The sequence below is a fragment of the Bison bison genome, unplaced genomic scaffold (genome assembly GCF_000754665.1).
Source record: "Bison bison bison isolate TAMUID 2011002044 unplaced genomic scaffold, Bison_UMD1.0 scf7180017864043, whole genome shotgun sequence".
NCBI lineage: Eukaryota > Metazoa > Chordata > Mammalia > Artiodactyla > Bovidae > Bison > Bison bison.
Window position 1 is genome coordinate 3,875,574 of NW_011494615.1, and position 15,402 is coordinate 3,890,975.

Sequence of the window (15,402 nt, forward strand, 5' to 3'; positions counted from 1 at the left end):
ACTGTTTCCCCATCTATTTGCCATGAAGTGATGGGACCAGATGCCATGATCTTTGTTTTCTGAATGCTGAGCTTTAAGCCAACTTTTTCACTCTTCTCTTTCACTTTCATCAAGAGGCTCTTTTGTTCTTCTTCATTTTCTGCCATAAGGGTGGTGTCATCTGCATATCTGAGGTTATTGATATTTCTCCCAGCAATCTTAATTCCAGCTTGTGATTCCTCCAGCCCAGCGTTTCTCATGATGTACTCTGCATAGAAGTTAAATAAGCAGGGTGACAATATACAGCCTTGACATACTCCTTTCCCTATTTGGAACCAGTCTGTTGTTCCATGTCCAGTTCTAACTGTTGCTTCCTGACCTGTATACAGGTTTCTCAAAAGGCAGGTCAGGTGGTCTGGTATTCCCATCTTTTTCAGAATTTTCCATAGCTTATTGTGATCCACACAGTCAAAGGCTTTGGCATAGTCAATAAAGCAGAAATAGATGTTTTTCTGGAACTCTCTTGCTTTTTCCATGATCCAGCGAATCATCTCTGGTTCCTCTGCCTTTTCTAAAACCAGCTTGAACATCAGGAAGTTCACGGTTCACATATTGCTGAAGCCTGGCTTGGAGAATTTTGAGCATTACTTTACTAGCGTGTGAGATGAGTGCAATTATGTGGTAGTTTGAGCATTCTTTGGCACTGCCTTTCTTTGGGACTAGAAAGAAAATTGACCTTTTCCAGTCCTGTGGACACTGCTGAGTTTTCCAAATCTGCTGGCATATTGAGTGCAGCACTTTCACAGCATCATCTTTTAGGATTTGAAATAGCTCAACTGGAATTCCATCACCTCTACTAGCTTTGTTCGTAGAGATGCTTCCTAAGGCCCACTTGACTTCACATTCCCGGATGTCTGGCTCTAGGTCAGTGATCACACCTCTGTGATTATCTGGGTTGTGAAGATCTTTTTTTTATAGTTCTTCTGTGTATTCTTGCCACCTCTTCTTAATATCTTCTGCTTCTGTTAGGTCCATACCATTTCTGTCCTTTATCGAGCCCATCTTTGCATGAAATGTTCCTTTGGTATCTCTAATTTTCTTGAAGAGATCTCTAGTCTTTCCCATTCTGTTGTTTTCCTCTATTTCTTTGCATTGATCGCCGAGGAAGGCTTTCTTATCTCTCCTTGCTCTTCTTGGGAACTCTGCATTCAAATGCGTATATCTTTCCTTTTCTCCTTCGCTTTTTGCTTCTCTTCTTTTCACAGCTATTTGTAAGGCCTCCCCAGACAGCCATTTTGCTTTTTTGCATTTCTTTTTCTTGGCGGTGGTCTTGCTCCCTGTTTCCTAAACAATGTCACGAACCTCCGTCCATAGTTCATCCAGCACTCTATCTATCAGATCTAGGCCCTTAAATCTATTTCTCACTTCCACTGTATAATCATAAGGGATTTGATTTAGGTCATACCTGAATGGTCTAGTGGTTTTCCCTACTTTCTTCAATTTAAGTCTGAATTTGGCAATAAGGAGTTCATGATCTGAGCCATAGTCCGCTCCTGGTCTTGTTTTTGCTGACTGTATAGAGCTTCTCCATCTTTGGCTGCAAAGGATATAATCAATCTGATTTCGGTGTTGGTCATCTGGTGATGTCCATGTGTAGAGTCTTCTCTTGTGTTGTTGAAAGAGGGTGTTTGCTATGACCAGTGCTTTCTCTTGGCAGAACTCTGTTAGCCTTTGCCCTGCTTCATTATATAGGTCTTCACAATAATCCTACATTTCATTTGCCCTTGTCAGTGTCCTATAAAGTCATTACATTTAGTTAGTGCTTTAAGAGAAAAATATTTTTCTTAAAGAGCTCCTCTGCCAAGCTCCTTACTGCACTGTCACTTTGCCTAAACAGACAACCCACTCTGAATGGCAAGTGTGTTCATGAACCTTGCACCGAGCTTTACTTCTTTTTCCTTCTAAGGAGTACAATCACAATTTTATCTATGACACTGGAAGAGAAATGAGGTTTCATCTACTTTAAAACAGCAAAACTTCCAGTTAGGTGAATTGTCCTGTGTCATAGTAAGTTTTAAAGAAAAGATTAAGGTTTTACCCACTTTTCAGAACAGCATGCATATGATAGACAAAAGATACCACTAACCCTTTGCTGCTTTCCCCCTTGGGAGGCAGGGTCTATTTCCTGCCCCTTGACTCTAGGGTGGCATGTGGCTGCTTCGACAGAGTACAGTAGAATGATGCCTTCCCAGTTCTGGGCCAGCCTTTCAGAGAACTGGCAGCTCTCACTATGCTCTCCCAGAGCAGAGCCTCCACATAAAATGTCAGCACAGTCTGCTGGAAGGGCCACATGGAGAGGCCCTGAGTCTACACGGGGAGGGAAGGGGCCTGGCGGAGTCCAGTCGCCCAGCCATCTCTACGGTGACTGTGCTCACCCCCACCCTGTCCCCAGATCTCTCTCCTCTCTGCATGGAATATCCATCTGTCCTTCCCCGCCTGGAAAACTCAAACTGAATCCAAGGTCAGACTTGAATGATACCTCATTTGGGAAAGGTCCTCTGACTATAACCAGAGGTTTCTATTAAGTGCTAAGTATTAAGTGCTAAGCATTTGGTCTAAGTTACTTCTATACCTCGAGCTGGATATTAGGGTCTCTGTTTTACAGAGGAGGAAGCTGAGGATCAGAGAGGGTAAGCAGCTCTCCCAAGGTCACACGGCTGGCAAGGGCAAGAGCCAGGGTTCCAGTTCACAGCTGTCAGCCTGCAAAGCCTGCGCCCTCATCTACCATGCTGCACTCTTCTGCCTTTTCATTCCCCTGGAGTGGGGACAGGGGAATTAATGGTGTTCTTCACAGTTTCCAGAACACTCATTACCCAGCACTCACCACCCTCAACTGCATTTACAGTCTGTATGCTCGATGGAGACGCATTCAAGGCAAGTCACAATCACTGCGGCATGCAGGCACCTAGCCCAGTGTTTGGTTCAAACCAAGTATTCAATAAATATGAGTTGAAATCAAATACTGCTCTTGGACGGTGAGCAAAGCTGTTTGACCTACATGTCGTCACTTGCCAGCTTCCTCAGAACTGTTCTAGACCCTTCCTCCCACCCCCACTTAATGGTGACCTTGTCTGGTGAAGGCCCCTTGACTGCCACCACTTCATGGCTAGTCCAAGGCAGAGAGTGCTATCTGCCTTCTTGGACCTGGGCTCTCTGGATCACACACAACTGGGTGACCTCAGGGTGCTGGCCATCCCATGACACCCTCTCCTGCAACTACATTCTTTAAACAAACACAACAGAAACAAAGCGAAGCAGATGACAACTGGAAGGAGGTGGGAGCGTGTGCTCAGGACAGAGGGTGCTCTTAAGCAGCAGAGCAAAGTGGGGGCCAGAGGGAGGGCCTTCCCATCACAGGAGGGGGTGGGCACAACCACACACTCCCCACTCCATGTCCCTGTCTGGGCCCATGCACCCAGCCATGGAGGACAGTGTTTCCTCTCTTCTGAAACATCCATACAGGGACTTCACTGGCAGTCTAGTGGTTAAGACTGCACTTTTATAATATAGGGGGCGCAGGTTAGATCCCTGTTGGGGAACCAAAGTCCCACATGCCACAGTTTGTGGTCAAAAAGTAACCAAATAAAAAAAAAAAGAGAGAGTGAGAGAGAGAGAAAAGCAAGTAAAATACAAAGATATAAAAAAGATGTCTAAACTTACTTGAAATTTTTGGAATACAAATTAAAGCAACAGTGTGATGTAATTTTTAAAAATGAATAAATAAAATGCTCGTACAAAGACAGAGGAAGTCTCTCTCTCTCTCTCTCTCTCTCACACACACAACCAAAGCCCTTGTTGTCTTCGGGTCTCAAGCACTGGGCTGGCTTTGTTCTCTACCCACAGACCAGACGCCTTGGCAGGAAGGAGCTGGAGTTGGAGAAAAGGGAGAATTAAGAATCTATCTGGCCACGCAGATTAAACAAACAACAAATGGACAGGTTTTTTTTCAAAAAGGTAATATCCGCTCCTGGCAAACATACGGGAAAATAGGCACTTTTGATACACTGCGTGTGTAACCTTTAAAGAGGGCAATTGGCAACATGTAACAAAAGGCTTAAAATGCGTATTTCTTCTGACTCAGTAATTCTGTTTTTAAAGTTTCCTTTTAAGAACATAATAAAAGATTTGTGCAAATATTTGGCTCTAAGCATATCCACTGGTGCAGTTACAAGAAGTGTGAAGCCAGGAACCACCTGAAGCCCAACATCTGAGGATGGGGACCTGCCGACAACTACAGCCCAAAGACAGCACTGGACACAAGTTTTTAAAAACAGGGAAAGATGTTCACAACTCTGTGTTCAGAGAAAGCTAGGCTATGAAACAGTACATGGGGTGCCTTCAAAGCATGGGAACCCGAGGTAAACTTACTTTCAAGTGATATGTTCAATGTATCTTTCTTCAAGCCTGAAACACTTTTTAGGTGAAGAATCTCTGAATTTAAAGCAATCAGTCCAAATGTCAATTTGAAAAAATGTACCACAAGACACTATTTTTCCTGTTTCTAGACTTCTTAGATACTCTGAAGTATATATATTTTCAGATTGATAATTGAATCTATTGCTTTCACTTTAGACGTTCTACACTTGAAACATATTAGGTATTTTACCAGATAACTTAATACACTAAAATAAGTAGGTGCCACGAGAATGCCTGGTCTCTATTATGTAGAGAAAAAGGTCAAAAGGCTAAGAGTGCCTGAGTACTTGACAACTTTTTTCTTACTGATATATTTCTATGATTGATCAAGAAATACAAGTTATTTTGGAATCCCAAAGAAACTAATCATTTTAGTTTAAAGCATCCATCCAAAATCATGTAAAAGGCTGTCTCCACTTGCCTCTGAAACCCAGAACACTAGAAAAGCAGGAACTTGGTGTCAGGAAGTTCCAGTTGCAGTCCCTGTGCTCCTCTAGGAGCTGGGAACTCAGCTGAAACAAGAAGAGACAGGACCCCACTCAGCTGGCACATTACCTTCCAGTGGAAGAGGCAGACCTTCCTCAGATGATGACTCTGAAACCATTACTGATGAATACAGAGGCTCTGAAGTCAAGGACCCCAGGTCTCTGAGAGCAAAGTGCAGAGCAAAGAAACTATCCTAGACTTGAGGGTGAGAACACCCCTCTTTCTGGAGAAAGTGACAAGAAGCAAGATGTGAAAGATGAGCAGGTGCTCCCTGTTGAAGGAGGCAGGGAAAGTCTGCCACCTGGGGCACCTACAAATGAACCCCCATGGGGTTGGGAGAACTTCTGATGGAGCCACCTGGGCAGCACTCTGGACACATAGCCTATTTCCATTAGTAGAGTCCTCTGGGTGGAAATATTTCCCATATTCCACATGGGAGAAGAACAGAGAGTGACTCTGTAGCTTCCTTTCTTATGTTTATGACAAGTAAACAAGCCAACCATCCACATCCCAGTCCCAGCTGTTACTCACCAAGCTTCTGGTTTGGAGTGAGGCTTCCACCATATTGTGTTAGGACTGGTGGCAACTCTGCTAGCGAAGCCCCAAGAAGAAGAGGGTGAAATTCTGGGGTTCCTTCTGAAGTGCGCCAGTCCTCAGGTGTGAATGACCTCATGAGGAGTCAAGACTCCATTCACTGCCTGGAGGGGACCTTGCTCCAGGAAGGAAGTTCCAACATGAAACCTCTTTCGAGGAGCTCTACCCCAGCAAGGCAGGAGAGCTGGGCGTCCGGATGGAGACTCCCTGGGGACCCACGATCTCCACTCACCTTCCAGAGCAGCACGGCCAGGAGCAGGAAGATGAGGATTCCCACCAGCAAACTGATGGCAATGATCCACCCCACGACGTAGCCTCGCGGCTCCAGATTGTGCAACGCCTCGAAGACCACCTGGGAGGCAAAGCAAGAGTCAGCTGGTCCCCCCAAAGAAGCACCCACCATGCGAGGGGGTCCAACCTGGGCTTGACATTGAGGCTGAACCGGAGAGATGTGTCCAGGTGCTATAAAACGGACTCTGTTGAATGCTTTCCTGGTTGTATTCTGATGGGTTTTTCACTAGGATCTGAAAAGGCACTTGAAGTCTCAATTCTTGAAGGGCTTGTAAAGACAACAATCTTGATTTAAATACCACGAAGTGAATGTAAGCGTGGCAAAAAACTTTGACGAGGTACTATGTTCTTGATTCAGAAAAGACAATTACAGTCTCTGTTTTATTATGGGTTTTAAAACAAAGGACATGGGTGTGCCCTCCAGATAAGACAGGACTTCTGAGTGTTCAGCGCACTGTGTAACTTACTGTAATTACTGGATTAATGCCAGTTTCCCTAGGAGACTGTAGATCTCAAGGGCTAGGCACAGTCTGCTTTGGGTCACATGGTGATGCCTAGGACACGGAAGGCATTCACTTGAGGAGCTAAGCCCTGGTCCCCAAAGGGAGCCACAGGGTCTTCAGAACCCATGTCACAGTGAGGCAAGCTGTTCCAACTTTTATTAACCGCGGTGCTGTGCTGGCTCATTCCAGTGATGCCAATGGTGTGCCTCTCTTGCCAGCTCCACATCTAAGGACATTACGGTGGTATTCTGAAATGCTCCATCATGAGAGTATTTACACCACTGAAACTGACACACGAATCAGGGCTCCCACAGCCTCCTGCCATTGTTTAACATGTATCAGCTCAACACTGACTACATCCTTTGGCTCTGTTTTTGCCCCACTGGTCCCAGTGGAGTTTATTTTTGCATAATTCAAAGCATCCATCGTGTCCTCTGCGGCCAATCCTCCTAACACCCCACAGTCTCATTCAAGCTGCTCTCTGCTGAAGAGATGGAAATCTCCGCTCTGGGCAGCCGTTGTCTCCCTTGGCAGACAGGCTGGCCCGGCCACAGGGCTTTGTCCAACCTGGTCCGTGTCCTTGGAATGTCTAGCCCCTTCTTGGAGAAGCCTACCTAAACCTTGGTCAACCCTGGAAGCCAGTTGATGTTTTGCCTGGCAGGAAGCCCAGGGGTCCTGCTCTCCTGCTCAAGCCTCAGTGGTGATGGGGCCCATGACTGAGCTGACACAGCCTAGCACCATTTATGCTCTCTATTTAGGGCCTGGCTTCCCTCTCTCTAACATTTCTTGTAGGCTCTGTGCTTTCCTTGCAATCTCTGTCTAACCCACACAATCACTCCAGGAGGTATTAAGCACCATCCTGCTCTGGGCCATTTAGCTCAAGTGGAGTCAAGATTTGAACTCAGGTCTAGCCACCCTCGAAGGCCCAATCTAAGCTGGTCACTAGCACACCATAGAGTGTGTGGCTGATGGTGGCTCTTTAAAGACACTCTGTCAACTAAATGAATCATTCACTGTTTCTCCCTTGGTGAAAAGGAGACCAAACGCAATCCTCTTTGTCTCACTGTCTCCTTTCCTACAGGCAGGATAGGAAGGGGGGGTGTGCTGGGGGAGAGGACATCCATGAGACAGATCCTGAATCCAAAATATTATCTCAAGGGAAATCAGGCAGAAGAGAAACCATTCTTTTCTATGTTGGGACAAGTCAAAGAAAACAGCCTACAGAACATAGCGGTCACTTTGGGGAATGGAAATGAGGTTTCTTTGTAGCATATACTCATTGGCTGTGTGCCCTTGGACAAGGTACTTGACCTCTCTGAGCCTCAGTTCTCTCATCTGTAAAACAGGGGTAGAACAGCCCCTCCCCAGAGAATTCAAGGGGCTAACGCACACACCACACCTGGCAGAGTCCACCCTGACACGTGCTGGGTGCTCCCATCAGTATCACTAGCAGTGCTGGCAGGAAGGTTTTTGTTTTGTTTTTTTTTTTTTTGTGAGGTTGTGCATGGTTGGCACACTTCTTAATTAAAAAAAAATGATTTATTGAAGTCAGTATACATAGAGAACAGTGTAAGTAACCTATGTATGCAGTTGAATGCATTTTCATGAACTGAATGTGAAAGAGAGATTTTCAGATATGGGGGAACCCTGAAGAAAGAATACATGGGGGTGAGGGGAGGTGGGATAGAAATGGACTGTAAAGTCTGTCATCTTAATCCTACTCTTTTCTATCTGGTTCAGATTAGAGATTCCTGTCCTTAAAGACAGACTCATGTCTTTGAGTCACTGCCTCTAAAAAGCTGTGGATCACATCATCTCCCGTACTCAGACTCTCTCGTGGTATCAGGCACAGGGGGACGGTGAGGCACCGCAGCCAAGAGATGCGCCCTTGGGCAACCAAGGTCATCTTTCCAGTTTCCTCCTCTGTGCGATGGGGAAGCAGGATAGTCTCAGAAGGTTCCTGGTCTCTGGGCGCATAGTGAAAGGCTGCTGAACTTTTTTGTTGAACTGCCGAGACAGGCTGCGGGCTCCGTGAGGTCAGCTGTAAGCCCCGCCCCTTGGATCAGCCCTGTGGCTGCACGGAGATGCTGCCTGCTGGCGGTGTCCAAAATCTGTATCGGCAAAGCCACTCTGGAGGTCTGGTTTTGTGGATACAGAGACAGTGGAGAGAATCCACTACAGTTTAGTCTGGCAAATTCCACAAGAATGCCCTGTCACTTCCCTGGAATGTGTGCTTAATCTTTTATTATTTTTAGTGATGCCGTTCATCATCTTGGACGTGTGCTTTATGCTTTGGCAGAGCTGGTTCCTACACATCTCAACTCTAATAAACTCATTGTGGGGGAGGGTCTGAGCAGCCGGCAGTTCTAAGAAGCCACATCTTAGATAAAAGCCAAAGGAATAGCAGAATGGACCACAGAGAGAGGCAGGAAGCACTGACAGTCCAGTTGGTTGCCACCATTAATAAGCAGGACGTTCCTGCTAAAATCCTTTATTTTAATCAAAAGAAAAAGTGTTGAATTAGTCCATGGTATTTCTTAAAATGAAAGCACAGTCAATTTAAAATATTACATTTGTTTCAGGTATATAGCATGGTGATTCAGTATTTTTACAAATGATATGCCATTAAAACTTATTAAAAGATAATGTCTATAATTACTTGTGCTGCATAATATATCCGTACTGCTTATCTATTTTATACATAGTTGTTTCCTAATCTCATCCCTGGTACCTCTTTAAATATCTCTGCTCCCCATCCCCAGTTATTGCTTAGGGTCAAGCCTGAGCTTCTCTCACCAGTATTATTTCAGGAGCCTTGGAGGAGCCTCTTTGCTGTTAGAGTTGCTTTCCTAAAGCACAGGTCTCATCACATCACTTCTCAGTTTATACTATAGATGGTTTCCCTTTATACTGAATATACAATTCAGAGTATGTGTTATGTGACTGTGCTCAGTCGTATCTGACTCTTTTTGACCCCATGGACTATAGCCTACCAGGCTCCTCTGTCCATGAGATTTTCCAGGCAAGATTACTGGAGTGGGTTGCCATTTCCTTCTCCAGGGGATCTTCCTGACCCAAGGATCAAACCTGTGTCTCTTGTGTTGGCAGGCAGATTCTTTTTTTTCTTCTTTAGTTTAAATTTATTTATTTTACTTTGGCAACCCACTCCAGTATTCTTGCCTGAAGAATCCCATGGACGGAGGAGCCTAGTAGGCTGCAGTCCATGGGGTTGCAAAGAGTTGGCATGACTGAGTGACTTCACTTATTTTACTTAGAGGCTAATTACTTACAATATTGTATTGGTTTTGCCATACATCAACATGCATCCGCCACAGGTGTACACATGTTCCCAATCCTGAACCCCTCTCCCACCTCCCTCCCCATACCATCCCTCTGGGTCGTCCCAGTGCACCAGCCCCAAGCTTCCTGTATCCTGCATCGAACCTGGACTGGCGATCCATTTCTTATATGATATTATACATGTTTCAATTCCATTCTCCCAAATAATCCCCTACCTCCCTCTACCACAGAGTCCAAAAGACTGTTCTATACATCTGTGTCTCTTTTGCTATCTCGCATACATAGTTATCATTACCATCTTTCTAAATTCCATATATATGTGTTAGTATACTGTATTGGTGTTTTTCTTTCTGGCTTACTTCACTCTGTATAATAGGCTCCAGTTTCATCCACCTCATTAAACTGATTCAAATGTATTCTTTTTAATGGCTGAGTAATACTCCATTGTGTATATGTACCACAGCTTTCTTATCCATTCATCTGCTGATGGACATCTAGGTTTCTTCCATGTCCTGGCTATTATAAACAGTGCTGCAATGAACACTGGGGTACACGTGTCTCTTTCAATTCTGGTTTCCTCGGTGTGTATGCCCAGCAGTGGGACAACTAATCTCAAAAATATACAAGCAACTCCTGCAGCTCATCCAGAAAAATAAACGACCCAATCAAAAAATGGGCCAAAGAACTAAACAGACATTTCTCCAAAGAAGACAGATAGATGGCTAACAAACACATGAAAAGATGCTCAACATCACTCATTATCAGAGAAATGCAAATCAAAACCACAATGAGGTACCATTTCATGCCAGTCAGAATGGCTGCGATCCAAAAGTCTACAAGCAATAAATGCTGGAGAGGATGTGGAGAAAAGGGAACCCTCTTACACTGTTGGTGGGAATGCAAACTAGTAAAGCCACTATGGAGAACAGTGTGGAGATTCCTTAAAAAGGCAGGCAGATTCTTTACCACTGAGCTACCTGGGAAGCTCCCACTAGGGAGTTAGTCAGACCTGTTAAAAGAGTGCTTTTCTCAAATTTTAATTGTGTAAGAATCACATGAGGAATCTACTTAAAATGCAGATTCTGAACGAATGGGTCTGGATTGGGGCCTGAGAATCCACATTTTGGTTTACTCACTGGTGATACTAATGAACCACATTTTGAGTAGAAAGGGGATAGAGAATACTCCAGGATGCTGTAGAAAGGACATGAAATCATCTTTTGCCTGACTCCCAAGTCTTACATGATAATAAATGGGAAAAATGATACATGCTATAAAGTTATATGAAAAAATCATTATCAATTTAACATATATAAAACTTAAGCTTTGCAGAAAAAGTAGGAAGTTTTTAAAGTAAATAGGTGTTTTTTAATACCATGGTTATTTTTTCCTTTTTCTTACTTTAACTATTTTTTAAGAGTTTCAGCATCTGGAAGCCAAGTTAAAAAAAAAAAAAAAATTAAAAGGAGAGGCTCTGCTCCAACATCTTCTGTTCCAAGAAGACTGACTTACTCTGCTTTTCTCAGCAGGATTAATCATTCTCTGAGCTTTTGGAAACAACAATTGTCAACCTTTCTTAACAGAGAAAACCTGCGATAGCACCCCAATTTGTAAAACAGAAAAAACGTGGAGATTTTCTGTATCTAAAGAAGGTGGGCAGTTAAGAGTCCTGCCTGATCAGCCTCCCTTCCCAAGCCAGTCCCTTTTACCCTAGCCCCTGAACCAACTTAAGGGAACCCACCCTCCACAAGGGTTAGTTTTGAAACCACTGTGGAGCACTTCATCATCCCAGTTCTAAGTCTCCTCACTCTGTAACGTAATGATGTATCTTCCTTTCTATGGACTCCAGTAAACTGAATTCTTACAGAACAAGGATTTGAATGCATGTTCTCCTGTCACCTAGCCCAAGGTAGTGATCCATTATGTGATTCATGAATGTGCAAACTAATAAATTCAATGTCCTTTCCGCCATAACATTAGATGAAGTATGACTATGATTCACTCTGCAACAAAAGAGAGGGAAAGATTTGAAGCTGGAGTTTCTGAGTGTGTTTTTCTTTTTTCTACTTCAAGAATAAATCGGCAAATGTCATTTTTTTTTGAGAATCCTGGCCATCCATCCATCCCATCCATCCATTTGTCTGTCTGTCCATCCATTCAACAATGTCCTATATATATATAAAGTATATATAGGACCTAGTATGTACCAGGCACTGTGGGGATCCTCAGATCAATAAAACAGGCAGTCTTTGCCCTCATGGAACTTCCAGCTTACAGAGAATACTTGCCAGTTTAGACACATAAATGCAAAATTATAATTTAGAAACTGCCCCCAAGGAGAGGTTCATGGTTAGAAAAGACTCTAAGATAAGCATGGCAGTCAGTAAGAAATTTCTGAGGGACTGCCTGAGCTGAGAGTTAAAGATAAGCAGAAGTTAGCTAGGCAAAGAGGGATAGGAACAACATTCCAAAAAGGAACAGCATGTGAAAAACCTCTATGGCAGGAGACAGCTTAGCAGGGGTGAGAAACTGCCAGCAGACAGCACAGTTGGAGCGAATGGAAGGAGTAAGAAGCCAAGGGAAGATGATCAAGATGAAGCTGGAGCGACAAGGAAGGGCTGGAGACTGTGTTAAGAATTATATGCTTTACATTAAAGAAGCATGTGACTTCCATCTGAAAACTGGCCCCATATAGCTTCTCGATGGCTGCACTAAATCAAGCCAAACCTGCAGTTATTTTGATCATAATTTCTAATTCCTAAATAACTTGGTTTAATAGGTTATTTTATTTTCATAAAACACTGAAATTCAAGCTTCTGATTCTCTTTTATTCACTTATAGAATTGCTCCAAAAAGCAATATAGAGCCTCTTTTGTCTTCCTGAGGCATGGCTTTGAGAATTCCTTATAAATAACCCTTAAGAATCATCAGATTCATTCATAAAACTATCTGAGAAAATTGTTAATAAGTATAGGAGGAGTAAGGGATGCTTTAAATACTGCATTACAGATACTGTGGAATTAAACCTAAAAAAACAGAGAGAATTATATGCTTTATCTTAAGAAGCATAGGAAGCCAATGAAAGTTTTTAACTAGGGAGTGACATAGTTTGCGTTTTGCAAAGAGCACTGTGGCTGCAAAATGAGTATAGGTTAGCAAGGAGAACTTTGTGTGGGGGTTCAAGGAACAGGCCCAGTACGAAGGCTGTAGAGGAAGTGGTATCGCCAGGGGAGATCCACACTCCCAACGTAACAGGAAGGAATGAGAAAGGAGGAAAAAGACTGAGGCTGAGGGGGAGCCTGCAGGTTTCAGAGGGTGGAGGGAAGGCGGCTGAGAGACGGGGCAGCAGAAGTTCTGATTAGCGAAGGGATAAATGATCGCACCGGAGAAGGCGATGGCACCCCACTTCAGTACTCTTGCCTGGAAAACCCCATGGACGGAGGAGCCTGGTAGGCTGCAGTCCATGGGGTCGCTAAGAGTGGGACACGACTGAACGACTTCACTTTCACTTTTCATGCATTAGAGAAGGAAATGGCAACCCACTCCAATGTTCTTGCCTGGAGAATCCCAGGGATGGGGGAGCCTGGTGGGCTGCTGTCTTTGGGGTCGCACAGAGTCGGACACGACTGAAGTGACTTAGCAGCAGCAGCAGCAAATGATCGCACAGTAGCAGACTGAGGCTGGGGGGCTTGTGTGTCAGGTGTTAACCAATAAAACATAAGAGAATTGAGGAGACTGAGGATCTGTCTGGCTCAACAGATTCCTAGAGGAGGACAGCCATGGGGCGGGGGCAATGGCAGGCCCACAGGCTGGGCATCCTGCCTACTGCTATAAACTTGAATGCACCTGAGGCTAGCAAGCTGGCATCAGGGAACCAACTTTCAGTCTGGGGCAGCTGGCAAGCCCAAACCACAGCACTGATTCACTTGCAGGTTTCTGGAAACTTTTATGTTCTGACCACTGCAAATACGCTTAATGTCATAGCTGGAAATGCTCAGGTCTCCAAAAGGCCTGAGAACATGACCAAAATAGAGTACAGCTGGCCCAGGCCTGGCTGGACAGGGGGCTTCTAAGGCTGAGGGGACAGCTCAGCATCAGCAACACCCGAGGGGAGACTCAGCTCCAGGCCCCTCTGGCTGAAGGTCAATTACAAGGGCAAGATGCTTTCCATAATCAACATCACACACAGGTCTCACAGAGGGAAGGAATGTATGTAAAACAAAAAGTGGGGAAAGAAGAACATCTGGAACAAGGAAATGCCATTTTCACCTGCTTCTAATTACATCTAACAGTGGGGGAGGGGGCAGGGAGAAAGGGCTGTGGGAGCTGGAGGAAATGTTCTTAGCGGAACCACATCTTAAATCGCTCTCAGAACAGAGCCTTCAGAAAGCAGCCCAGCTCAAGGGAGTCTGAAGACTCAGGCTTATGGAGATGACATCAATGAACAGAAAATAAATTGCATTTGGCAAGCTGGTTGTTGCAAGCTGTGATAAACAAAGATGTCAAACTTGCCCCTGGCTGCGGAGTTTCAGGAATTCCTTGCTCTGTTAGAATTTGCAGAGAGATGAGCTAGACTGGTGCTAATTCCTTAGTTGTTAAGAATGGGTCATATTTGTTGAGAAATTATTGTGTGCCAGACATAGTGGTGAGAGGTTTTATATCTATTACTCCTGAGAAACCTCATGAGCCCTCTTTAAAGGGCGGGGCAGGGGGGCGGGGTGGAGGGGGAACACAGCTCCTTTGCCGTAGGCTAAGGAGGGCCCTCGATGAGTGCTAATTCTCCTGATGAGTAGCTGTGCATCTGGTTAGGGACCAGGCCACAACAGGAAGAGTTTCAGAATCAACAGACCACTAAGTTAGAACATGATGTGCTTCTGAGGTCACTGGAGCCAAGGGTCTCTCCTAAGACGACGGGCCAGCTGTTCACCACCCATGGCTGTGTTTCCTACCAATCTGCCAGGAGTGGTGCTCCACTGTGTGTGGGCCAGACGACAGGACAGCTCGGGCCTCGGGAGCAGAGGATGAAAGGAGCCTTGGGCTTGCAAACAGTCGGCCTTATGCCAGACCTGGCTCTTTCACTGATAAGCTTCGGCGTCTCAGGCTGTCAACTGGGGGCCTCAGTTTCCTCATCAGAGAGTAGATGCAATAATATTTCGCTCACAGGGCGATGTGAGTGTGTCAGGCGATAATCACATCAAATGCCAGCACATCACAAGAACTGAGCATAAATGAACGAAAATGAAATCATTAAGCAAAATGGGGCACAGAAAGGCAAGCCGCGACGAGCCCCCAGGGTCTGGGTGGAGACCAGTGCCACCTGTGCTCACATCTCTCAGGTCCCTCGATCCGTTCCCTACACCCAATCATGCATTCACCTCTAGCGACTGCATTCCCTCAGGGCATGGGGAGAGGGGGAGGATCTTGGTGCTCAGTGTCTCCTGGGCAGCCTCTGTCCAGTGGCTGACATACAACAGGAGGGAGAAAGCCTAGCTCCCTTGCTTCAGAGTAAGAGAACTCTGAAGTAGTACTTGAGCTCCAGAGCTCTGCTGAGCCTGAGGCCCCTGGAATCCCACTTTTGTTTCCCTCGTTCTCTTTCCCTATCCTGTCTCCTCACTTCTTTCCCCATCTCACCGGGAACACTTCCTTTAAAAAAAATCTTGTACCCACATCCTCATCTGAGGGTCTGCTTCTTGAAACTCTATCCTAAGACACCATCTGACTCCACCTGCAGGCTGACCTTCCCCCGTCCACTTAGAAAATGCCTTCCCTATTT

General features: G+C 45.0%; 1 protein-coding gene across 1 annotated transcript in view; it reads right to left on the reverse strand.

The window, feature by feature from the left end:
- Nucleotides 1–15,402, reverse strand: part of ITGA9 (integrin, alpha 9) — a 369,261-nt gene that overhangs the window by 14,071 nt on the left and 339,788 nt on the right. Inside the window, exon 27 of the mRNA XM_010835514.1 lies at nucleotides 5,768–5,887. Within this exon, the coding sequence (XP_010833816.1) occupies nucleotides 5,768–5,887 (120 nt within the window). The remainder of the gene's footprint in view (nucleotides 1–5,767; nucleotides 5,888–15,402) is intronic.